At 39.9% G+C, this 27,036-nt stretch overlaps 1 protein-coding gene and 1 long non-coding RNA gene across 2 annotated transcripts; one reads left to right on the top strand and one right to left on the bottom strand.

Moving 5' to 3' along the window:
• Positions 1 to 1,703: 1,703 nt before the first annotated feature.
• Positions 1,704 to 26,891, bottom strand: LOC115339398 (mediator of RNA polymerase II transcription subunit 1-like). The gene is made up of 16 exons (XM_030009374.2): positions 26,630 to 26,891; positions 15,056 to 15,159; positions 13,814 to 13,892; positions 13,395 to 13,449; positions 12,795 to 12,927; positions 11,628 to 11,656; positions 9,305 to 9,376; positions 9,138 to 9,212; positions 7,861 to 7,931; positions 6,956 to 7,021; positions 6,361 to 6,469; positions 5,516 to 5,640; positions 5,044 to 5,156; positions 3,063 to 3,258; positions 2,635 to 2,730; positions 1,704 to 2,224 (listed from the first exon to the last, which is right to left on the bottom strand). Exons 1-16 carry the CDS (start codon positions 26,640 to 26,642, stop codon positions 2,112 to 2,114), a joined length of 1,449 nt encoding a protein of 482 aa, XP_029865234.2. The 5' UTR covers positions 26,643 to 26,891; the 3' UTR covers positions 1,704 to 2,111.
• Positions 4,654 to 11,735, top strand: LOC121233207. The gene is made up of 2 exons (XR_005932120.1): positions 4,654 to 4,694; positions 11,519 to 11,735. It is a non-coding gene; the product is annotated as an uncharacterized LOC121233207 (long non-coding RNA).
• Positions 26,892 to 27,036: the final 145 nt, after the last annotated feature.

Below are 27,036 nucleotides of genomic sequence, written 5' to 3'. Positions count from 1 at the left end.
TAGGTGTTACATTGTAACTACAATATAACTACATGTCCTATACAAGAAACATGTATTGACACAGCAGAGTCAACTGCTGGATCCTTGAGTTTAGCAGTGCACAGAAGCTTTGATAGAAAGAGTGGGAGGGTTTGGTTAAAAAAAAAAAAAAGTCATAAGGGTGCTTTTAATGAAAAACTAAACTAATAATATCAAAATATATTAATTCTTGCTGAGTTTTATAATTGTAACTTTCATGTTTTGTATAAGACAGGTACAGAGCATATCTTCTCTAAAACACTATCTAGACTAGAGGAGGTTTTTTCCACTGTAACAGTAGAGTTACCTGGTTCTGGGAATAGTATCCTGTGACTTAAGACAGGGCAGGCTAATTAGACAGGTCAAAATCCAGCCTGCAGTGATCTTGCTGTCACCAAATAGATAATAGTTGTGCACTAGCTTATGCCTAATGAATTAGTACTCTCAGCCCTTTCTCTAGCATATGTTCATATATTACAGCAACTTGCCTCTCTTGGAATTTGTTTCAGAAAAGCCAGAGACAGTGTTGTAGATGTGCTGTGTACACCTGTATTGGCTTTGTGTGGCAAGGTTTTGGTAGCAGGGGGAGGTTACAGGGGTGGCTTCTGTGAGAAGCTGCTGGAAGCTTCCCCTGTGTCCGACAGAGCCAATACCAGCCGGCTCTAAGACGGGCCGGCCAAGGCCGAGCCAATCAGCGACAGTGGTAGCGCCTCTGAGACAACAGAATTAAGAAGGAAAAAGAAGTTGCTGGGACACAGAAACAGCAGCCGGAGAGAGAGTGAGAACATGTAAGAGAAAACAGCCCTGCAGACACCAAGGTCAGTGAAGAAGGAGAGGGAGGAGATGCTCCAGGCGCCAGAGCAGAGATTCCCCTGCAGCCCCTGGTGAAGACCATGGGGAGGCAGGCTGTCCCCCTGCAGCCCATGGAGGTCCACAGTGGAGCAGATATCCACCTGCAGCCTGTGGAGGACCCCATGCCAGAGCAGGTGGGTGCCCAAAGGAGGCTGTGACCCTGTGGGAAGCCCGCGCTGGAGCAGGCTTCTGGTAGGACCTGTGGATCTGTGGAGAGAGGAGCCCAAGGAGCAGGTTTTCTGGCAGGACTTGTGACCCTGTGGGAGACCCACGCTGGAGCAGTCTGTGCCTGAAGGACCGCATGCCATGGGAGGGACCCACGCTGGAGCAGTTCGTGAAGAACTGCAGCCCATGGGAAGGACCCACGTTGGAGAAGTTTGTGGAGGACTGTCTCCCATGGGAGGGACCCCATGCTGGAGCAGGGGAAGAGTGTGACGAGTCCTGCCCCTGAGGAGGATGAAGCAGCAGAAATAATGTGATGAACTGACCGTATTCCCCATCCCCCTGCACCACTGGCGGGGGTAGGTAGAGAATTCAGGAGTTAAGTTGTGCCTGGGAAGAAGGGAGGGGTGGAGGGAAGGTGTTTTGAGATTTGGTTTTATTTCTCATTACGTTACTCTGGTTGATTGGTAATAAATTGAGTTCATTTTCCCCAAGCTGAGTCTGTTTTGCCTGTGACAGTAATTGGTGAGTGATCTCTCCTGTCCTTATCTTGACCCATGAGCCCTTTGTTATATTTTTTTCTCTCCCCTGTCCAGCTGAGGAGGGGGGAGTGATAGAACAGCTTTGGTGGGCACCTGGCCTCCAGCCAGGGTCAGCCCACCACAACACCTCACTTTCTGAAAAGAAGCACTGATTTGTATTAGGTAGATGTGGAAAGAGTCCTTTCCATGCTATTCTAAGTTATACCAGTCATGAGACTGTCATCAGCTAGAGTCTTCAGAAAAGCATATTTACAAAGGAAAAAAGCATCTTTATAAAACGTGAAACTCTCTTCATTCAAAAGTGTTTTCCTACCCCATGTGCTTTCTACTAGAAAGAAACACTTTCCATCCCTATTAATGCTTAAAATTTTTGAAGGAGATACTTAAGACACTGAAGTAACTTATTCTCACTATTATAACTTTTTACTAGAGTGAAGTTTTCTGGTTGCTGAGTTTATGGCATTATGAATGCACATGATATTTCCATTAAATGGACATCTGAGGTTCATTCCAACTTAGGAAATAAAATGAAACTACTTACCGCTTCACAGCTTTTGCTATAAAGTCATCACTAGAATTTAGAGTTGGATCTTGAGGATTTAAATGAAGGTGACATTGGACTTCTCTGGAGGTTATAACATCAATTAGCACTAAGAAAGAACAGAATATAAGTATTTCAAAATAAACATTTTTACAAACATTGAAAACCATTCTTTCATTTTGATGCTTCAAGAGAAGGGGCTTGCAGCAATGCTCTAGCATAAGACTTGCTTTTTCGTAATATGCTTAAATCAGAAATAGTAGAAGTTATAATTTATTAACTAACTGCAGGCCAAGACAGAATAGGATTTGAGTATTTGCATTCACTTTATGCTGAATACAGAACACTTAGTAAGCAGTTTATGCACAAGTGCTACTTCATGTTTTTCATGGGTTGCACACCATTGAGAGTAGCCCTTAGAAGGTATTTGTAACCGAGAAGTGTAGTGCAAGAGCCTAGATAGAACCAAGTACCTTGTCAGCCCAATAAAGAGGACAGTATCAATTATTCCACACATACCACAGGCTAAATTCTCTTTCACAGGATGAAGGAAAAAGACAGAAAAGCTGGTGTTCTTGTGTGGTACCACTTCAAAGTAAAGCAGTTCTGAATCATCTAGAAATAAAATTACTATTTAGTGATATCCACCCATTGAACCTGGACTCTGGCTGAATCACATACCAGAATTTAAAGAACACTGATACAGTAGAATCTAATTATTCATTACTTTGGCAACTTAGTTTATGCTTATAGAAGTGTCGGGCCTAGGAGATTTTTTTTTTTAAATATTCAACAGAGTGTAATACTGGAATTAAGGATTTTTTATCATTTAAAATACTCCACAAGTAATGACAATTTTGGCAAGGGAGCAGTAAATCTGTTAACACCCTGCTTAGAAGCTAGTTTCTCGCTAATACTCTGCTGTTACTTTCAACCACATGATTTACCTTCATTTATATGCTTCTCAGAGACACAGGTGCTAATAAGGCTGTTATATGCCACTTGATGTCGAAGAATCTCTATTACACCAGGCACACACTTCGGATGGCTAAATGGGATCTTACTGATGAAGGCTCCTGCTAAATCTGATTTTTCTGAGCCCTTGTTTATGAAGTAACAGTGCTTTGGGCAATCTGGAAGAGACTGAACAAGAAGTATGGTGATATTTCAAGCACTGAAAACAAGAAAGTAAAGCTTGATGTTATCAGGCAACTGCACAATCTGAGAGCAAAAATAATTTTGGAAGACAGACTTCTAGCATGTCCGTCATGTCTCTCTGCATTTCAGTAGAAATACAATCCTTAGAGGAAGGTAAAAGGTCCACTCTCCCTCCCAAATGCATCCAAATTAGGCAAATATCAAATATACCCGGAGCCAAGTGGTCAGGAGTTCAAGTGCCACCAATTCTTCCAACTACTCTTCAGAGCCTCATAGGCTATAGAAATGTTAACAACCAAGATCTTCTCTCAGAAGAATACCATAGTACTGCTGCCTGATGGTTGTACAAATAGGATAGCAGTTTTTTCTGAAATCTCTTCAGGGTGTCATATGGTGTTCCTCCCTCCATCACTACTGCTTTCTTGGGAGGAGCATGTTTGGCTAGAATATCTCCCGATGATTCATTTGAAGACGAGGAAAAGAAGAGATAGTAAGAAAAATTTGCTATCTGTCCATGTTGACAGTGATTCTGTGACAAAATTAGAAGTGCAATATTGTGTTATCTGCTTCAGGATGCCAAATGGGAACTGTCACCTTAAGAACAGGGCAGGGCAGTTAATTAGCAGGGTCTACATTAAGAAAAGCTGAAGAGCAGAATAAAAGAGCTTTTCCTCGTGTGATCGTGGAGCAAAAGGTTTCCCCTACATTCCTTTCAAGGTTAGAATTCAATTTAGTAATTTATTTCTAGAAATAAAATCTTTAAACTCAGAAGCAAAACAATCTCCCAGCAAGTACTAATATTTTAGGGAATTGCTGAAGAGCTACAGAGCCTTTCACATGTATCTGATAGAAATGAAAAATTCATCCCATCTTATGGGTTTTACAGAGAAGAGCTTAGCTAAACCGTATTTTAGCATGGTGTAAACTTACTGCTACTTTTTGTACCACCACCTCAAAATCCAAGACCTATGTAGGTAATAGGCGTTGCTAACACTGCTAGTAGAAGAGAAAGAAGTGCCCTATTCTTTTGTTTTGAATGAATTGCAAAATTAAGGTTTCCTAGCAAAAAAAAAAAAAAAAAAAAAAATCTTTGAAGTTTGTCTTGTAGTTGCCCTGTATGTAAGTAAGTAAGTCTGGCAGGAAGGATCTTAGCCACCATTTTCTATTCTAAAACTTCTCCTCTACATCTAATATAGCCTAAATTAAAAATTGTTAATAAAACAGTTACTAAAAGGGAAGCCATCTACAGTTAAACAACCATGGCTCTAGATAGTAATTGACATCACTGTTGTAACACTTTACGCTTTTCTTCCTGCCAGTCCCTTTAAAAGGAATCAGTATTCCTAGTGTTACCTAATCAACAAAACTTTTTTGTTAAAACAGCGTGATATGCAGCATGATAAAGACCTTCAAAAATCTAGGTAAGTACCATCTTGGGACTTGCTTCTCACACCAGCCAATAAGTTTCCTTCTTTTTAAGGCATTAATGATAAAGTTCTGAGCAATTTTTAGAAGAGTAAATATTTGGGTTACACACAAATTAGTATGACTTCAGCAGCCATGCACACAGTGTTTCATTAATGAGGATGAGAAGCACACTTACTTGAAAGGGTCTAGTATTGCTTTGTAAATAACTCGAACTATTTCCTAAAGACCATTTAAATACTGTTGGGATTCTGGGAAGTCTGTGTTGCTTGCTTATGGGGAAATGTAATTCAGTATATATTTTGCACAAGGGCAGAGTGTGTGTCAAATGCACATTATACTCACCACAAAGAAACAGGATTTTTGTGTAGACAAGTCTTCACTGCATTTTTCTTTAAGAGTAGACTGAACAATCAGCTCATATAGAGGAGCTAGTTTCAAGCCAGTAATCTGAATTCCTGAAACCAGGTGATTTGTTTTTATTAGCGTTTAGGTTATGACTGTACATGAAATCTAATACTAAAAACAAAACCAATGTTTTGAAAAGACAAAAACAATCTCCTTTCTTATTCCCTTTTTTACTAATGGGAATTTGAGGTGGAGTGTTTAACAGCTTTGCCTGTAATTGTCATATCTTTCTTAGAGCTTTTGTGTTTTGTACTGGTTGCTAAAATGTTACACTTAGGTTGATAGAACAGAACACGTTCTTCCCCAGAAACGAGTTTTTCCTCTTACAACATTAACACAGGGAAATAAAAAGCAAATAAGACATGCATAGTCACAGAAGTACTTAGTCTTAAAAACAATTATAACATGCCTGTGAGCCTCTGTATCTCTTCAATACTGGATGAGGACATAGGAATAGGCTGGTGAAACTTCAGCACAAAAAAAGCTGGCAAATCCATGCTGAATTCATCAGTCAGTGGCAAAAAAGCAGGGTTGCTGGGGAAAAAAAAGTCCGAATGAAAGCTTGTTACAGGAATTGACATAACAAGGACTCTTAGTGCAAGGCCACGGTCAGATCCCTAGTAGTTTACTACATTCCATACTTTGTCTTGAGAAAAGTTTTCCTTTATAAACGCAACTATAGCCTTTAACATTTTAAAACAAGGTTAATAAGAAGACTGGCAGAAAGGAAAAGAGAGCCACCAGAAACTGAGGAACAGTGCACAAGGGTGTTTGCTATAAATTGTTCTATAGTGATTTATTTTGGAGAATTACTTCAGACTTTCCCTCCAGCCTAACAGTGAAGTAGAGAGAGATAAGATGTCAGTATCCATGGTGGGATGACAAACTATTTTGTATAGTTAAGGTGTAATATCACTCAATATATGCTTTATTTACTCTGAAACCATGCAGGAGTTGCTTGTTGAATACTAGGAAGTTAAATAATATTGTTCCAGTGGCTCCTTCTGGCTTCAAATCTATGAATAAATCCATAGTTTAATGCAATTGACACAGTTAAATATGAACACAATAACTTTGAAGTCTGTTTGGGAAAACTGTAAAAGCCACAGGTTATAGAGGGTGTTGGTATGGAGCATAATGCCATCAGTAAAAAGGAGCTTCCTGTTTTAGCAGAGGCTAAATGTAAGTTATGCTGAGGTTAATGCCAATGACTTCTAAGTCCATTTCTGTATTGAGAAGTGTCCAGAGCCTCACCTGTCCTCTCCAGCTTTAGAATCTACAAGCAGTGGAGAAAGAGGAAGTTTGTGGAGCGTATCTGTGCCTTCAATAGTTACAACTGTTTTTATTCCACATACCTGGGAACCTGAGGGAGAAAGAGAACTGCATTATTTTCCTCCTGTCAGTGTAAATTAATCCTATGCATACAAAACACACAATGGTAAGGTCTTTTAAAGGTCAGGCCCAACTGACAGCCACAATGGCTTGGGCAGCAAGGAGAAGCCTGCATAGACCACACCCAAAATGCCAAAGTTGCCAGATGGTGATAGCAGCAATAGCTGCTTTTGGGACATGCCATGAAACAGATCAAGCAACCACCAGTCATTTTCATGCTGGCTAGTCAGTTATTTTGTTTGATGTCACTCTCACTTCAATTTGGGTCAAAAGCCAAGATACGGGAAAGTAGTTTCCTGATGTATGTTATAATTGTGCTAAAGTGCATCACATAAATCACTCTGCTAAACTAGAATTTTAAATCGTATTTCTGAGTTTCATTAATGAACTTTGCTTAACGAAACAGGTAGTGCTGAAAAAGTTATCACATTAGTTATTTCTACTTTTCTAGCTTTACCAGGATTTAGTTCTGCTTCCAAAACTTGATAGGGAGAAATGTAAAATTCAATGTTCATAGGAGTTCCTGAGGAATTAAAAAAAAAAAAAAAAATGGTTACTACACATGTCAATAGAGGAAATAAGCTAGGCATCTGGACACAAAGAGGAAAAAAACCAAGAGCAGTGTAGATGGGCAGAAGGGGATTCCTCGTAAGAGTACATCTCTAATTACAGTATATGTTCAAATCACAGCATTTTCTTAGTCAGCATTTAACAGCTAAACCCTCAGTGTATAAAGTCATCAGACATCTTTGAAAAGACTAGATTAAGTTTCTGTCTCTTGCACAATAACCTGTTGTTCAGCCTTAAAAAAAAACTAGCTGAACTGCTATCTTTCAGTAACTAGTCTGAAATAGAAGGGAAATTTGTGGTAGTTGCATAAGGGACACTCACATCAAGCTGTGCAATAGGATAGCAGTAGCATGTATTAGAGGTACTTTTATGAACTATCACACATTAACGGTTAAAGCACACTTCTGACAGCGTAGATGAACCAAAAAAACCTTACCAACTGACTGTATTTGCCTTTTAGGCAGCATGACTATTATCTCAGCTACTACCACTGTCATCTCACGGTTACTCCCAAACTGTGGTTTCCCACATAACCTCAGAATATTGCTGGCTTTGCTTTTCAGCTGCTGCGAAGTCAATGTTGCAGCAGCTGATAAATGACCTGGCCTCTTTGTATTTTCTCCTTCTGTGTATCTCTACACTATCTGAGAATACAGACACAGTAAGTCCCTACAGCATGTTTAATTTATAATAGAGGATCTTTACTGTAAACAAAGATCAACTCAGTAGGGTTTTTAATTACAATTCATTGAATCCAGGAAGAAAGAAAAGGAAAGAAAAAAAAAAAATCACCTCCAGTTCTTGGCACCAGGTGTCCTACTTTTCCGTGAAGTACTTCAGTAACTCTGTTTACATCCTGTGTTCTAGTTCAAAACACACCTTGATTAGTGTTTCCCGAGTTGCAGTGCTAGCTAGGCTAATGTAAAGGATAATTTGCACCCTTAATCAAAGGGAGACAATGCTTTCTTGGAAGTAGATTGTGTCTCCATTTGTTATGACAGCTTCCAAAACACCATCATTCCACTCATGCATCACTCCTAGGACTTGGGCTTCCAGTTTCAACCCTGTATCTGAGCTGTTTCATGTTGCAATTTGATGTGCTATTTACCAGCAATGAAGAGGGACAAAAAAAAAAAAATATTGGAGCGGAAGGTTGAGCAAGGAGTGAGGAAGTAACCTGGATAAACTCAACCAACCAATCTCTAACCTCAGATGTGATTGTACAGCTGAATACATACAGCCATACAATCACATAACTGTGTATTAAAACTCTGCAGTGCATTAACTTATATCATAGGTGGGACAAATAATCTATTTAACTCATAAATAATATTTACTGAGATGTCAGTGATCAGCAAGGATATAGTATATTTTTTTGTTCATGGAGTTAGTATGCTTCATAAGGGAACACTGTAGAAAAATAAGCCAAGAATGTGTTTCACATTACAGAAGGCCATGCTTGCCGAGAGTACTTAATGGGCAAGATATCAGAAAAGATGCTTCAAAAATCCAGAAGGAAAGCACTGACCTCAACTCTGATTTTCTGAAAAGAATGAAAGTCATTGTACAACTACCAAAGGGTTTAGGAAAATACATTCCCCATCTGTCTGTAACCCTACTCTTTGAAGGGAGAAATGAGAAAAGGAAGGATAGGAGGAAAGCTAGCATCTACTACTCCTGATCTAAAACCTGAGCACAAAGTGAGTTACCCAAACAGCAGGACCCCCAAAAGGTATATTTTACTTCTGCCACAGGGAGATTTAAACATGACTGCTGGCTTTCAGATACACTGTTTGCTCCTAGTGGGTGGTCACAAGTGCACACACCCAAGCTCTGCAACCAACCAGTTTCCCAGCAAGTCTCTTAGATAAAGCACAGGAGTTCAGTAGATAGTCTTGTTTGACGTGCCTGGGGTTGGCAAACTGCAGAAAGGCTTCAAGCTTTCCAGTAGGAGAAAACTCATTAGCCTTCCACATCCTGCTCTATAATTAGATCAGTTAACTTGTTTTTTAGTGAAATGAAGGCGTGGGAGTGGAGGGAAAGGGAGGAAGAGGTAGCCTTCAAGTTACCTGTCTAGAAGAGACATTGAATAAAGATCTTTTTCAAGGGCCTGCAAAGCAAAGTATCCCTTAGCTTTCATTTCACTAGGAGAAAGAGAAGACAAATTATTATTTTTGTAAGTAAACAAAAGCTACGCTATGAATTTTAAGTTTTTCAAGTAAAAATAAGTTGCAACCTGTTTCCTGGAATTTGATACAGATTTGACAGGTCTTCTAGAATCTTTCCAAAGGCATCGTAGTTCTTCATCCTACCAAAAAGAAACAATTGCTATCACGCTACTAAATGAGATGGATAATAAGTCTTTTATATCTAACTTGCTAGAAAAAGCACCATTTCAGAGTGACATAGGCCCCCTCCTTATCAGATCTGACAAGTAGCAGTACTGCTTTTAAAGAAGATAGCAGGAAATGTGAATCCTTGGCTCTGTTGCAAAAAAGCAATGTAGTTATAGCTGACACTGGTTAAATACACACTACTGAAAGCAATAGATGCGCACGATACACAAATTTGACAGCTCATCAGCTGCAAAGCACTTTTCCTAATGTTCCAATAAAGCTAGTCACGTAGTAACACTTCCCTAATACAATGCACTTGTACATTGTTCTTTTCATCAAAATATCAGGGAGTATATTAATATTGCACTTCACAGCACCCTGTGAGAGAAACAGATCTTAAATACAATTGATAGATACATCAATCAAAAAAGAACAGGGGACAAGTGGCTTGCATAAGTTTGTGAAGGAATGGTTCAGACTGCTCAAAACCCTGAATTCCTGCAGATTCTGACTAGCTGTGATAGCCTGGAGCTCTGCTCGGACTAACCCACCAGGTATTTACTCACCTGCTTAAGTGGATTTTACAAGCCTTACTAAACTCTCTAGTGCTGCAGTCACACAGAGAAAACACAAGAGTACTCAAGAAAACACACCTTCCCCTTCCGTGCAGATGTGGCTGCAATGTGGATCAGCAGAGAGACCAAATAAGCCTGCCTGGACTTTAACATTGGGACAAATCCTTTACAAACAGAAACCTAAACAAGTCACTCAGCTCTTCCATGGCTCTTTCCAACTGGACTAGCGGTGAAGCAGGGAAAATGGAGGGAAGCAGGCATGCAGGTACAGGCACAGACACAGCACCAGCCTCTGCATTAGCTGGCTGGTTCATCATGATTTTTGTTACTTTGAGACTCACAGGAAACATTACACATACAACAGTGTTACAACCAAATAAAATACTACACCAAGAGGTGTAGAAGTGATACTTGCACTTCGTGCCAAATCCTAACAAAGACAGGAGGGCAGACAAGTAGTACCAACAGTGCCAATGGTAACTATATGCCATCACTCAGAGCCAAACTGCTGGCAGTTAACATCACTGGGAGTCAAAAACCTAGGGAAATGCAAGACATAGCTGTTTACACCCATAAAGATAATATAACTTCATTTCTGAGGAAAGAGAGGGCTGGAAAAACTGATGGTGCATTCAAGTCCACATAGAAGAGAGATGAAATATGCAAGGTCAATGATTATTCTTTTTCTCTTTACTTGCCCTCTCAACTGTTCTGCCAAGTTATTTAAGTAAGAATCCAATTTCTTAAATATACTCATTATTAGCAAAACCTGGAACCTTGATCGTATTGGCTGGAGAACTTCTAAATGGACTTTTAAGGTGGTTGCCTGACCTGGAACAGCAACTATTCATATAGAACAAAGTGTGGTAATAAAAAAAATTAAAAATAAAAAAAAAATATATAGTGCCCTACTGCTACATGAGAAAATTAAAGTAACATCTTCTACGCATTTGCAAAGAAAAACAGTCCAGGTGATATCACCTTGCTTTCATTGCTGTGACAGAAGCCTGAAGGACATGTAGTTGAGATATTTGCATAAGGACAATACAAAGACTATTTAGTATTTTATGGAAGGAGAAGGGGAAAAGTAATATCTGGTTTGGATCTGTAAATCTGCCAATGCTGAATTGTCATCATCAGTCCATTTCCAGAATTACAGGTCCAAGTAGTTCTACAATTCTTGCAATCAACACAAATGCCAGTATTCAAAGGCTGTGTTCAACTGGCAGCTAGAGCCTCACTCCATTGAAGCAGATGCAATTTAGCTGTTTTCAGTGGAATGGCTTGAGAAATAAGTAATGCCTGGAGTATCTTTTCATATTTATATTTGTTTCAGTTTTAGCCTTGAATTTACAAATTGGAAGTGGGTAATAGCAGTTACAACAACCACCAACCTTCAATATGGAGCACTGGAACCAACGTCCCACATAAAATTAAATCCCCAAGGGTGTCAGTTCTTCTGTTGTTTTCTGGATTCATATTATTGTTTCCTGATTCTTGCTTTTTTCTTTTTTTCTTTTCTTTTTTTTTCTTCTTCAGTTCTTACACAGAAACCATCCTAGCCTTGACTTCTCCACAACACTCAGAGAAACACAAGACTCAGGAATTCCTTTCCATTCAACAAGAGACTCTGCACATGATTCTTTACCTTAGATGCTGCACCAAGTCATCACAAACCTACAGGAATAAGAGAGAGGAGTTTCATGTTTCTTACCATACTTTGTGAAACATCTCTTAAAAGCATGTCGTTGGTAATAAGATTGTTTCCCATGACTTTTGATTAGCTGAATGGTTAGCTTAAAAAAAAAAAAAAAAAAAAAAAAAAAAAAAAAAAAAAAAACCAACCCAAAAACCACCAACCAACAAAAATTAGACTAACATTACAATAGTTAAAACATGATATTAATATAATAATTAGAAGAAAAAAGTCTCTGTGGAAGAGGATAAAATTAACAGAAATAGTTTGTTGATAAATTCTTTCCAGAAAAAAAAAAAATTGCACTTTGCCAGTTTTTCTTTTATTGGCAGTTACTGTGCTAAAATTCCCTGGATATGCATTTTCATCCTAATAATATTGTCCAGCACTCACTGTGCTGTGATCAACAGCCCTGTGCTGGTTAAACAGAACAACTTGAAATTTCTGGGCTGACTGCAACTGAAAAAAGGGACTAAATTAACTCCAAATTATTGTAATGATTTGGATACTTACTGATAAAATTAGAGTTTATGCTACCCCCCCCACCCCACCCCGCAACAGCTTGCTGTTACGTTTTTGATCTGAAGGATTGTCTGTAACACTGAACAACTGCAGAACATGGTATGTGTACTGCAGAGTGATATTTTGCCAATCTTTTAATGAGAAATTTTGCAAGAAAAACATCCCCTTTAGTTGGAATACACATACTCCTAAAGAAGGCAGAAGGAAGAACAGAATCTCTGGTAACAGCTCCAAGACATCCTTTGGGAATATATATTGCACTACACCTTGGCAGGAAAATATCTTAAGAGCCTGTTATTTACTGTATATTGATAACATCGAAGTATGACAACCCAAATATTTATGCAAGGTACTATAAAATTCTTGTAAGGTGGGCATGTCAGCTGAGTTTTACCCTAACATTTAGCACTACAGTGCTTAATATCTGTAACAGGGTTGTAAGTTTAGGTGAGACAGATGCCTAAAGAGGTAGCTAGTGTCATGCACAGGCTGGCAGGTGTGACAAGACCAAGAGGAAGCCAAAGACTTTCTGACATGACAGCTGGAGGCCAGGTGGAAGACTACAGGGAGGTGAGAGACAGAGAAAATTAACTTTACCACAGGAGCTTCTCCAAGGTGAGCCAACTTTACATCCACCACCTTTCCATCCTTCTCCAGCTGAACTTCTACATAAAACATGTTCGACGTTATATAGCAGACAGTCCCACTGGGGCTAACATGAGCATTAAGCCTGAGAAGAGGGAAAGAGGAAAAAGAAAAAAACAAACAAACAAAAAACCCACACTTGTATATCTAAAATTTCTGTCACGTGAAGAAAGGAAATGAGTATAGTTTACTTGGTCGTGGGAAAAGACACCAGGGATGCTTCAAAAATAACTCTTCCTTGGCTCGGCTTCTGAAAACTATCCAACCAGGCAATACATTTGTGCTCTGCTCTTTGCATTACTATGTTGTTTTGCTGAAAACTATTTACCTCAGTCTGTAGCTTTGGGACCTAGGCATGCATGCCCTCTCTTCACCCAACAACCTGCTCCACAAAGGGCTAATCAAAATAGGCAGTTACGCCTGTTCCAAGTAATACACTCCATTAGAACACAGAACTAAAAAAAAGTATTGTTGACAAGCCATCCAGATGGTATTCCTCAGTGGACTTGGGGCCATGCTTGTTCATTTGCATTTATTCGTAAACAAACTTACCCTTTTTGTTTGGATAAAGATTCCAATCTGTTCATCACAGAAAACAAAGATTTAGCTGCAAAAAACCAGAAATGTTATTTCAGGCTGCAATGATCAAGAAGTAGAACTAGTATTATCCTGCTTTAAAGCGTATGATTTAGGTAATGAGAAAATAGTATCTCTTGCATGACTTCTTGTTATTAATGACAACTATTACCCTATGATTAACAAGTGCTGTGCTGGGTAGAGCTCATTCTCAGACTTTGAGAATAGCTATAGCCTGAAGGCTTAGCCCAAAGATGAGTCACAAGTCTCTTGTGTTATATCCACCTTTGTGTTTGTACGTTTGACCTCTTTGTGCAGAACATCACCAGTAGAGAAGGATGGGTAGTTTCCATAGAATATTAAAATACCCTTTGAGTTATCTGACAGCTTGTTACCATTTAATGTCCTCTGTATCTTCTCCATGCAAGAGCGCAATGGATCATCTGGAGCATTACTGACAGGCCGTGGCTTATCCTAGCACATTTGTGAAAACAAGAGACAGAGAAAGACTACTTAAATTATTAGCCAAAAAGGAGTATCACTGCATGCGAGACACAGAACACCGATGCCCAGTACAACAAAACACTACTTATTTCTTTTTGTCAAACATAGAGGTGACCTATGATTGCAGCTATCTCTAAAGTGGCAGCACTGAATTGGTTCATGAAGACCCTGTTGTGCAGTAATTATATATCAGAGGCCTTTGGACCAGGGAGCGGCTTTCCATTCCCTTTTCTTTTGAGCTGAACACAAGCTGTGTCAGCCAATTTCACTGTGATACTAGAGATCAACTAAGAAAATACTTAGACTTTTATTTTAGGAGGAATCTGCCTGAGTGAAAAGGAGAGATCAGTAAGCACCACTTGTGTACTTGGTTAGATTCAGGGTGCAAGTTCCAGCTGAAGATATTAACTTAAGTAGCAAGCAAACTCTCCCAGCTTCTCTTCTAGCTCTTGTCTGAAAACTTCTCATACTTCACACTTCAATTCACACAGAACATTCGCTGCTGAAAAGTTTTCACTCAGGACATTGTTTTCAGAGTAAGGCTTTAGTTAAGCATTAATAAAAATAAGCATAGAAACAAATGTGACTTTTTATACTAAGCTCACGGCAGTTATGCTAATGTGCTTTTTACAAAGATGATTCTTAAATATAATTAGCTACTGGAAGGGTGGGAGACATGGAACGACTTAAGGTATATCACTGCAGGAGAGAGTCTAGATAGCAGGTTTCAGGCCAGTTTCTGAAAAACAGTCTTTTCTCTCATTCCTATGGGCAAGAAATTGTCTTTACATACTATGAATATGTTAATTATAATGAATGGAAAATAACCTAAAGTATTAAGAAAATCAGTGCTAATTCCTGAAGAGTTAAAATAATGCAAGAAACAACCTCTAAAGTGTTAAAATAACGCAGGAAACTTTTCTATCCACCGTTGTAAGAAAAATCAGGAGCCAGGCTGTAATAGGCACCAGCTTTGGGGGGTTTTGGGGTGGGGTTTTTTTGGGTTGGTTTTTTTGGGGGGAGAGGGGGGTGGTTTTTGGTTTTGTTTTGTTTTTTAAGTCAAGCAGTTTTTGAACCATCTTGACAACCTGCTCTTACACCACATATCCTCTCACCTAATCTGCGATTCTTACCATGCAAAAATGGACAAGTTTCAGAGTTTCAGTCCATGGTTTTTGTTGGTATTTTAAATGCAACTGTTCCATTAAAGCATTTGTAGAAGTAGTTCTCGCAGCACCTGAAAAACATGTCAAAATATTCTAAATATAACAGCATGTATTTACATTGTCAAACAGAAAAGTTGGAGGAGGAAAAATATAAAAACTTGGTAAGGTCATAGGTGTTATGCTTCCAAAGAGGAGGCAGAAAAAAAGTTTAGTTGACTTTGGCATACAAATATCTAATTTTTATAAGACTTCTGACAGAAAAAGGGCAGGGGGAGATTTTGTATAGGCAAGTATTCTCAATATTAAATACAGAGATGCAGCCCAAACTTCAGCTTGCTAAACAACTAGGCTTTCTTTACCTATGCACAATCTCATATCTGTATTGTTAATAAATACCAAGGCCTTGCCATGGGTTTTAGGCACTCAGATTTCTACACCCACCTAGAGCTCATTAGAGCTAATTTTGATTAGAGATAAAAAAATTAGAGATAATTTTTTATGATGAGGGTGGTGAGGCACTGGAGCAGATTGCCCAGAGAGGTGGTAGATGCCCCATCCCTGGAAGTGTTCAAGGCCAGTTGGATGGGGCTTTGAGCAACATGATCTAGTGGAAGATATTCCTGCTCATTGCAGGGGGGTTGGACTAGATGACCTTTAAAGGTCCCTTCCAACCCAAACTATTCTATGATTTTGCAGAGAGATAATCTCAATGCAGAGTTGTGACTACTTTTTTTTTCTCTTTTTCTCATTGGGATAGCAAGGAAGGAGAACGGGGCCAGAAGGAACATTTTCAGTCCATCATCAGTCTCCTTATAAACATTCTTTCTGGCCTTACACAGAATCCAGAGGCTCAAAGAAAGTTTTTTGCTGAGACATGGTACACCCATAACCACTAATTCCATCAGGAATAAGCCTGGAGTAAACTTCTTAATACATCAACCTGAGACAGGCAGGAAGTCTCCAGACTGACTAATAAGAGGAAATTGCATCCCTGCAACATGCCACTGATTCTGCTCTGCCTCCTAGGACCAGAAGAAACATTACAAAGCGCTTCTTTGACCGAGAGGGCACAACAGCCACAGAGAATTGTCCTCTGTGACCTAGCAGTACTGCAAGGGGGGGGAGCGAGACAGACTAAGAGAGGGACTGCTATACCCTTTGCATACACCAAGCAGGTATGCTGAGTGGGGGCTGACAACATCTTCCTCCTGCTGGGAGGATGAGAGAGCAGAAACCACATTCTCCTATAAAGCAGGCCACCTCCACCAGCTAGACAAACAGAAAGCAGTGGACCCCAACCAGCTCTTGCAAGCACCCCACTGAGGAACATGCGCCCACTAATGTTCCCACCCACCCACACTTTGATGTCTACAGGAGGGCTGGAGCCCACCCTGTACCTCCATCTGCATCCACACCACAAAAAACCAGGGCTCCTATTTGTAGCACCTGCACCACAGCACCCACAGGTGCTGTGCAAGGCAGAAGGCTTACTCCCTCACAAAACTGGTCCCCAGGGGTTGGTGTTTGAACTTGAGAAGCTTAATAAACACAGCAACATCACCTTTCAACTCTGCTAATTTTCAGGAGTGAAGCACCCTGTCAGCCATGCTCTTCCACATCTAAGTCCTAAGGAGAAGGCATAATGTCTGTCCCCACCTTTTCAGAAGGTGTAGCACTGTCAGGAAAAGGCTGAATTTAACTGAGAAAGGCAGGAGGAGGTATGATAGCAACAATCACTCAGCAAAACAGGGAAGCACTCCACAAGGGAGCTTTTAGTCTAGTTCAGGGGTGGATGGGGGGGGTGGGGGGTGGGGAGGAAAGATACTATAGCTATCTATAATGTTTGCACTGTATTTTTGCATCCTTTTGTGGCCACCTCGTATTGTTAGTCTCCTTGTACATAGGAATCAGTGCACGATGGCAGTGTGAGGTTCAAGGTTTAATCCTGGACCTTTGTATAGGCACTAGCTTGAAACTTGGTCACCAGGGAATGCCAGGTCTACAGCAAGAAGAGCATGTCTGCTACATAAACCCTGTGTGGCAGCATTTCAAGATGTCTTACAGCATACTTTCTGTTTTCAGCTGTCACCAGTCATGCTGCAGTGCCTGAAACAGTCTCATAACATGTAAAGGAGATGATCTTGGACTTGTATGCAGGTACATGAGCAGAAAGGAAATAGTCTGGTGGCCTCACTAAGATTACAGAAAAAACTATGTGTGAACCTAGGAATCCCAGGAGAAGTACAAAGTATGTGCCAAAAAGTGGTATTTGTCTCCAAACAGACAGGTATCAAGCATATTACTTAGGGAAAGTCAATGCAGCTGGAAGAGTTAAATATGTTTGCATTTCAGCTTTTACAAAGGAGGTGAAAGGTGATCAAGGAAATTGATGATGTAATTCCACACTTATGGTAGATCACACTTCCCTAAAATTATTAGCTTGGTTTATGCTATTAAATATTCATTTATTTTTAAAACTGACATTAGAAGTGACTATAGGTATTATAATGAGCTTTAGCTGTGAGTTGGTGCATCCACTTAAAAACATGTTTTCAGCATTTGTAGAGAGGCATTTTAGCTTGGATTTGCTTGAACAATGTATTGAAATGTTTTCTGGTGGGCAAGAACATGTACTATGGCACATGTAAAGTAAGTAGGTTGCCTCAGTCCAGATCATGTGAATGGGTGTGTGCATATATGACATACCACAACTTGGTAGTGTTTAATATTTTTGTGGTGATTTTCATAAATGTTTGCCCTGATCCAGAGCTCATTGGAGTCTCTGTGATCTTGATACTGACTCCAGTGGTTTGATCATGTCCTGAATAAGCAAAAAAGTAAAATATTTGCTGACCCTCTTGAAGAGAACACTTCCAAAATAATGGAGGGAAACATGCCACTGCTTACCTTGTCTACACAATAGCTGTTCTGCAAATAAACAGAGGACTTGAAGTTTAAGTAGTCACAGTCCAGCATGGCTGATAAGCCTAAAATTCACTTTAATTTTTAAACACAAAATAACCTTTTCCATTGTGCTCCAATGTATGTATGTAGGTAGATGAATTTGTATCATTTTTCTGCAATATAGTGCCAGGTTTTCATAACAAATATTCCAAGACAAGTAGTAGCCTTCATATCTACATAAAATTGTAACATTGGCTAAGATCATACATGAGAAACAGCAGCTTAGGCTTTGTCAGAAAGCTCCTCGGATCAAGGTGTTGTTCCAGTATTCAGAACTGTCGTATCAAATTAACACACTCAAGAGAAGAGTTAAGAGTGCTGAATAATTAAAAATGTTCTAATCATAGCATCTCAGGCATATTAGATACACAAATGTTTACCTGGGTCAGTTCATGAAAAAAAAAAAAGAGCAGCTAGCCAAGCGTTATCATTAGTATAAAAGATAATAGGAATTACCACATGAATTCTACATGCTTACCTGCTCTAGATCACTCTCTTTGTTCAGCAAAAACTGCTGCTGAAAGAAACTTTCATGTGCATAGTTACAAAATAAGTTGTTCCCAGAGAAAAAAATCTTTTCTTACTCTCAAATAATTTGAGGTTATCTTATCTCCTTTTAAAGGGTTAAAACTGGTATGCTTCTTTAGGGACCTTTTAAGAAATTCATTATTATTACCACTTTGTTTATTTTTGTAATGGTTTTCCGCATCTTGCTAAATTCCTGACTCCGTAACATGCTTTACAATGCACGCCTGGGAACATTGTGATTCATATGAAAATAACATTTGTAATTTCATACTTCTTGCATTTCTGATGGTTTTTTCCATTTCATTGAATGGCACTTTGTTTTTCTGAGAAAGCGTCAATGTATTTTCCATTCATATTCTTGCATGAATTCAAGTAAACTATTTGTTTCAGTGAAAATACTCTAGACTTAATACAGAACAAGGGAAAACTTTGCATACTGTTGATACATTTTAATGACAGCAGTTTGGAAAAGATTCCAGGAATTCCATATTCAATGCAACATTGGTGTATTTTTTTGTTTCTGGTTTCTTTTTGGGGGCTGAAGGTTGCTTTTTTCTACTAATCTTACATCCAGTCTTGATCTTTTTTCATCTAAAGAATAAAAATAAAAATAAATCACCAGCAATATCTTTACTGGCCTGCTTCCAGCACTTTCTTGAAATTGCATCTTTCCAGAAACCCTCAGCTGAACTGTTGATCAGAGAAAACAGCAACTACATAACAGCCCACAGTAAGTCTAAATAGAGAATTGAGGCCTGGGGCAGTCAGTGAAAACCAGTGGTTCCAGTTAGAACTGCAGGATGCGTAAAAGGTGTTGCTGTGATTGAGTTGATACCTGGTCAGGAGATCAGAGGTAATACTGTGTTCTTTCACAAAGTGCCATGGGATTTTAGAGTGATCAGCAGTGATAGAGCTATAAAATGGGCATGTAACTGGAATGTGAATCAGTGTTTATCAAAAATGGTGAGCATTCAAACAATTCCTTTATGTATCCTAGGTGCTCTTCTATCTAAGGTAGGCTAAACCCAGTGCTGCTTAGCTTTTATGAATCATAGCTTAGTCTGATACAGTCTATAGTTTATGGCTTTACAACCCATAAATACTACAATATGTTTTGTCATCTTTCCTTCACTCTCTACATCTTCTCCACAGTTATGGAGTGTAAATATTTTGTTCCTGAGAGTAACATCAGAATGTTGGTGTCTGCATTTTATTTCACTACAGCCATATAGACTGAACCAGTTTTAATTCACGACTTACTGAATAGCACTTCTGGCACTGTAATCTGAGGCACTTAACACTGGCAGGCTTTGACTGTTTCCTACTCCTTCACTGAAGGTGATTAAGATCCTTCAAAGCCAAAGGCTGTTTAGACAGACATCAAAAAAATGGTTCGTAGCAAACAGAGAGAGATGTAGAAATGCATTGACACTGACAGGGCATATCTTTTCCTCAGAGCATAGTCAAGATACAGCTAACATTTGATTTCTCCTTGACATTAGTATTATAATCTCCAAGTAGTTCTTGTCTAAGACTTTTCCCAAAGGTACTAGAGACGTGCAACCATGATTTAAATCACCTCATGAATGGGAGGGCTGGCTTCACATGTGCACATTTTCTTTTTACAAGGTTTCATAGGACACTATAACTGGTGTTCATAATCGAACATTTGTTGCTTATCCTACATCTCTCATCTTTCCAAGACTCTTCTGATCATTTTTGTAACTAAAATCAGGTGTTGCACCATCATTCATGTTCTTTACTGACATCAGTCAGCTGAAATCAATGGAACCCATCACTTAAGAGCTGCAACAGCTCTACTTCAAGGTAGAAATAAAGTGAATACAGCTGGAACATAATCTGCAGAATTAGTAATAACCATAATATGTTGAATGTCCACATTGAAAATGTTACTGTTAGAAGGGGGGGAAGAATGGGAGCTAAGAGTTAGTTGAGGAACTGAAAATCATGATGAGCATTGAGGAGGTTACTGAGGTAGAGAAGAGGTGAAATAGAGGAAGAGAATAATTGTGTTTAAAGGAGATTTCCACCTGTATGTCTCAAAGTTAACCACACAGGAGGGCAGTTTAATTATCTTGTTTTTCCAGATTGGGAAACAGAGAGATGGGGAGAGGAAGTGACTCCTGAAGCTGGCCACAGCCACAGAACTAGAAACCAAACTGCAGTTTACCTGACTTCACTATAGCACATCCCCACCAGAAGTAAGAAAGAAACCTTCAAAGAAAGAGAAAAAGAAAGAGATGGGGAAAGAGACTGGAGAAACACAAGAGGAAAGGCTGTAAAAAGACATGTAAAAACTATGAAGTAAGTGTGAAACCATATAAAGTATGAAAAACAGGAGCAACAGAAAAGGAAGGACATTGAAAGCAGAAAAGGTAAAAAGGAAAAGATGAGAGAAATAATTATATAAACAACTCTAAGATTAGAAAAAATATTTTTACAATTTTTTTGTGTTATGACAGAAAAGTGAAGTGTCTTTAGGTCTACTTTGAGCTATTTTAAACATATATTGGTTTGGAGATGATTGTTAGGCTTAAGTGCTCTGACTGAATATATATCAGGATATGGGTTATATAACATGCAGACTAAAAAAAGAAACAGCACACAGTGGCAAATACTGATTTCAGTAAAATAGTATGTGGGAAGGACATATTTTTCAGGAAAGACAATACCATAAAGGAGCTCAATCCCAACAAATGCCAGGTAAAGATGTTACATCAGTGTCGTGTAGACAGGTACTCCCTATAAACTACATATTTTACATTCTTCTATATTGGTTAAGCAATTTGATACTGCTTTTCATATCTTATAAAACCAAAACTAATTAAACTATGAAAACTTTTTATAAATACATGCAATAAATATTGTATTATACATTTTAGTGCCTGTATATATTTACATTTGGTAATTCTTTAACTATGTTCCTAATAATGTTTTTGTCTATTCTAATATCTCACAAACCAACTGTACTGTAACCCTCAAATCTCAGATTTCCAGATTCCTAGTCACCTACTAGAATGATGTAATCTCTCCTAGCTCTGTTGAATGACAAGATGAATGACTGCAAACTCATCATTACTCTTGGATTCATTGTTATTCAAGTCACTTCACTGCACTTTCTCTATAGGCACAAAGCATTCGGGGATAGATTATCTTTTCAAAACGGTAAGAAAGCTATGAGTGCTAAGCACCATGACTAGCTCAGATGGAGTACTGAGAATAATGTCATTTGGACAGCTAAGAGCTAAGCAAATGCAAGTATCATCCCAACAGTTTATTACAGTAATCCCACTATCTTGTTTTTAGGGAGCATGAATCTGTTTGCAAGTGTAGGGGGACACCTGTGACAGGTTTGGAGGCAGTCACAGATGATGGGAAGCTCCTCCGTCAGCTGGCAGATTAAGATGTCTTTGCATTGAGCAAGAGTAGTAGGAGCAACAGCCCACACAACCTTTGTGTGTGTGTGTTGATTTGTGGTGTTCAATATCTGGACTGGACTGCTTCATTTTGAGAATAGCTGATGTTTATCTGTGCACATCACAAAAATACTCCCTGGGTTGTATGTGCTGCAAAAGCATAGAGAAAGAAAGACTATTCCTGCCTTGTAGAGCTTAACCTCTAAATATAAAAGGCAGATGAAAGTTAGGATGGGAAACAGACAGACAGTGGACTGGCCAGGATCAGAGCAGATTAGTGATACTGTAAGAGTATGTCGTGGTTTAACTCCAGCCAGCAGCTAAGCACCACGCAGCTGCTTGCTCGCTCCCCCCTGGTGGGATGGGGGAGAGAATCGAAAGGGTGAAAGTGAGAAAACTCGTAGGTTGAGATAAAGACAGTTTAATAGATAAAGCAAAAGCCGCGTGCAGAAGCAAAGCAAAATAAGGAATTCATTCACTACTTCCCATCAGCAGGCAGGTGTTCAGCCATCTCCAGGAAAGCAGGGCTCCGCTCCATCACACGTAACAGTTACTTTGGAAGACAAACACCATCACTGTAAATGTCCCCCCCTTCCTTCTTCTTCCCCCCAGCTTTAGATGCTGAGCGTGATGTCATATGGTATGGAATATCCCTTTGGTCAGTTGGGGTCAGCTGTCCTGGCTGTGTCCCCTCCCAACTCCTTGTGCACCCCCAGCCTGCTCGCTGGTGGTGTGGGGTGAGGAGCAGAAAAGGCCTTGACGCTGTGTAAGCACTGCTCAGCAGTAACGAAAACATGCCTGTGTTATCAGCACTGTTTTCAGCACAAATCCAAAACATAGCCCTATACCAGCTACTATGAAGAAAATTAACTCTATCCCAGCCAAAAGCACCACAGAGTAGAATTAAGATTACCTGAATCCCAATCCAGTAGGCTGTCCCCTAAGACCTGGAGTTGTACTGCTTAACAGCAGGCACCAAAATAAGCTTTGTCACATCAGATTCTCCTGCTAGTTTTTTGAGAGAAACAGGCATACTCAGAAGGAGATTCAATCCCCCAATACATGCAGCACCCTCTCAAGGCAGCCATTGCTCTCTGTTGTGTAAAGTGGGAGCTACGTACCAAGCCTGCACTTGGGCATACCAGTTAAATACCTCAAATGTAGTATGTCCCTAAAACCTGACCATCCCTTACATAAACACACACAAAAGCACACAGAGTTACAAACTTGGAAAGTATGAGTATGTTGATAATTAGCCAAGCAACAGTTTACCATATTCTTCACTCCTTGTTACTTATGATTTCTCACAACTGGTACAAACTGGAGGCAGGTGAAAGCTTCTAGCTCTTTCCTTTTGTTGGGGGGGTCATTCTCCCCAGAATACATGGTGGATTTGAGCTGGGTGGTTTCTTTTCTTCAGTCCTGCTACTTAGAAACTCCATTAAATCACAAATACATTTAATGCATTTTTATGCATTGGTAATAAAACGTTGTCTAATAAATTCTAATACAGCTGTGCCACCAGCATATTATGGGAAGAAATTACCCATAATACTAGGAAATCCTACCTCCCTGTATTGATTTCAGTTCAGCAATACTTCACAACACAAAGGCCTGCACACCCACAGACCCAGCAGAAGCCAGGCTAATCGATTCTGGGCTGAAATAGGGGGGTGCCCTCAAAAACCGGGAAGTGGTTTTGTTCCCTTTCTATTTCATCCCTTAGAAAAATGAAGTCTCTCTCACCCTGGATGATTTATTAAGATCTAGACGGAGGAATAGAAGTTTCATGCGTGGTAAGGTTGTTTTCCAAAGAACATGGTTCATTCATTCATGTCAACAGAAATCTAAGATAAAATTACAGTGTTAAATTATGCATACTTTAGATACATATTGTGTGCTGTAAAATGTGTGCTAAAGTAAGGGAACAAGTATTTTTTGTTCCCTGGGAAAGGAAGTTGCACATCAGTGTTTTTCCCAAAGATTCAGACGTGTTTTGTCTGACATGTCCACCTTATCTTTAGCTTTTTAAAATAAATAAAATTCTTGTCAGTATCAGTTGATTTCTTAGTTGTATTATGGTACATAATGCAAATACTACTAGGACACAATTAATTACAACTCTGCTTAATTACACTTTGTAATTTTTCTCTGCAAGTATTTTATGTGCAGAGCTGTACTGGCACATATGCTAATACATAACAAAGGACAATCACTACATCCTTCGGGCCACGTTGCAACTGTCTACTACACTGTCTATAGGGTTTTAGGTGCCTGCTGTAGTATTTAAACACCAAAGATCAGTGAGCAATTCAAACGTGCTGCTACCTTGGGCTGCCCAACCCTAAGTTCCTATGCGGTCAATGGAGAGGAATAGTTGCAATACCTACTCTCCTCTGACCGGTTGTTCTCTTACACTGAGGAGCCAGAGTCACACCCTAAAATGTCACGGGTGCTACAGAGATACTGTCACTATGGTCACTTGCTAAGAATTGAATTAATGTAATGCATTTTCATGGAAATATTTCTGTTAGTTTTGGATTAAAGAGCTCATTTTTTCCACTTGGTTTAGGCAAGGTGCCAGGGGGCATTTTACAAACAGAGGATGAGGGGTACACTATAAACTGTTTTTTATTGCATTACAATATGCAGCTTGGGCCATGGGACAAAAATTCAAAATAAAATTACATTTGTTGTCTTAAACAAGGTAGTTCTAAAGGGAGATCAAAAGGACAAAGGCCACATCCATTAACAAGCAGCATGGTGCAAAAGGGGCATTTCCACAGAGTGAAAGAGTTGGTATCAAGGTCCTGGCAATCACACTGTATATATTACAGGGAGGAGGTTATTTTGGACTAGCTCTAGTCTGGTCCCGGACAGAATGCCCATTAGCAGTGGAAGTGCCCAAGGTGCACTCCTGCAGTGCATCTCAGTGTCCTGCCCTACACAAATCCAGTTTGCCTGTTCCAAGACCACTCAACAATGCAAATCAAAGCAGAGTAAATCAGGACAGTCGAGAGCTTAGTTTCAGAGGTGTACTCCTGATCTGAACCATAGCACTAATGGCCAAAAGAATGTCTTTGATACTTTTTAGGCACGATCCAAACAGCTATTAAAATCAATACAAAGACTTGGTTGACTTCAGCAATGGAGCTTCCTTTGCACACAATGTGAAGGGAAGGAGTACGATTACTGGTCAAGAAAAGATGAAGGGAACAAGAGAGGGAGAATAGGAGTGACTGCATGTGCATTTTGTCAACCACCAGTGACACCTTTCCCGCAACTGATGATTTTTAAAACTGTGGGATTTCAGGGCATGACTGAATGCAGGTGTTGAAGACAGGGAATAATCATTCTTGGCTTCTCTGTGCTCTAGGAAGTATTGAATGGCTGCAGACCACAGTATTAATGATACCTTAACTATGACTCAGCCACTCTTCCAACAGAAGGGTTCTGGAATATGTATTAAGAAGTAATACAGTATATAGATACTCAAAGGGCTGCAGATGTTGGGCCAGGATTTCTTGAAGACCCCTGAATCAATACGTGTACAGGGTCATGCTAAGACTCTTCCAACATTTTTGTGGTCTCATGAAAAGGCTAATCCTATCTAGCATGTACATTTTTCCATGTCATGAAATATCCAAACTGTTTTGTGTCTTATTTTGGCTGTTCTGTAGACTCAGTATTGCCAGCTTTCCTTCCCACCCCCCCCCCCCCCCCATTTAACAGAATCCAACATTTCTTTGTGTAAATGAATGTATTTTGGTATTTTAATCAGGACAAACTGCATCTGGATTGCTCCTTTATTGCTATCAGTTTCTCAGATTCTGTGGAATATGCAAAAATTAGCTCATACTGAAATGTGAGGCAAATGAAAGTGAATCCTAGAGGGAGATGGACTAAACACTGGCTAAATGTCCGAGATGTCAAAAATTGCAGAAAACTGAGCACAGAGAACAAGGGAGATTTTAAAGTGTGCCTGCTTTGCAAATAAGAGCACAATGGCTGCATGATGCGAACATCGAGGTCGAAGATTTCCAGCTGAGGTGATAAAAACTGGAATTTCCAAACTTAGAAACTGCCTTCAGTCAAGTAATTGTGAGGAGGAAGGGAGGGCTCGAACCAATTTGTGTTGTCCCTGAATGGTTACAGCCTGATAAAACAAAAACTCGTACTGAGCTGCCAATTTCTATATTATGCTTACATTCCATTACACCACTTACATTACGAGTTTAAATCATGCTGTGTTTATGCAAAGCTCCCACTTAAGTCAATGATTTAATAGTGAAATATACAGTTATTAAGGCATCATTATTATTATTTGAATTACTGTTACTAACATGGAAACTCTCTTCTGGTATCTCCCCGCTTTGTTTGGCATCTGTAAAACCCTTCATGCACGGAGTGGTCCACGACTATACAAAAAGCACCTAACAATCTCAGTGCTTCATGTTCCCTTCTGCCAGTGACAATTCTTCTTAAACTCAGTATATTAAATGTTTCCTCAGCTTGTACTCGTCCCTCGAGGAAAGCTCATGTTCTGCTTTCACCACTAAAAGTAATTGTGTGTATAAATCCAGCGACAGATGTCAGGAACTTATCTCCTTACCATGGCAGAACATGCCTCATCTATTCACCAGATCGGGGATTAGCTGGGGGGAAGGAGGAGCAGACATGAAGCTACGATGTTTGTCTCACTGTCTCGCTTAAAAGATTCGGCTGCAACAAAGGCGGAGAAGCGGGCACTCTGCCACCATTAGGCTCCCGAGTTAACGTGCCGCGGGGATGAGCGCGACGCAGCCCCCCAAACTGGGCTGACCTAGGCTGAGGGCCCGTCCCCCGCTTGGGACCGCAGCTGCGGCCAGGAGCACGCCCCGACCCGGTCCCGGAGGTCGGCTCCGCGGGGCAAAGCCGGCTGCCCGCCCCCGGCCCTCACCGCCGCCCAACGGCTCGCCCCGCCCCGCCCCAACGCCCCTCCTGGGCGGGGCCCCGCGCGCCCGCGCGCGCTCTGCCGGA

The sequence above is a fragment of the Aquila chrysaetos genome, chromosome 3 (assembly GCF_900496995.4).
Source record: "Aquila chrysaetos chrysaetos chromosome 3, bAquChr1.4, whole genome shotgun sequence".
NCBI lineage: Eukaryota > Metazoa > Chordata > Aves > Accipitriformes > Accipitridae > Aquila > Aquila chrysaetos.
The sequence above is the reverse complement of the archived record's forward strand: the minus strand, read 5'-3'. Positions and strand labels throughout refer to the sequence as shown.

What these genes read in the sequence shown, in the direction of transcription:
- LOC115339398 (XM_030009374.2), bottom strand. An exon ending in TCTTTATCCAAACAAAAAGG is followed by an intron (nt 12,928 to 13,394) that starts GTAAGTTTGTTT and finishes CCCTCTTCTCAG; the next exon opens with GCTTAATGCTCATGTTAGCC. An exon ending in GGAAGCAGAACTAAATCCTG is followed by an intron (nt 6,470 to 6,955) that starts GTAAAGCTAGAA and finishes TTTCTCCCTCAG; the next exon opens with GTTCCCAGGTATGTGGAATA.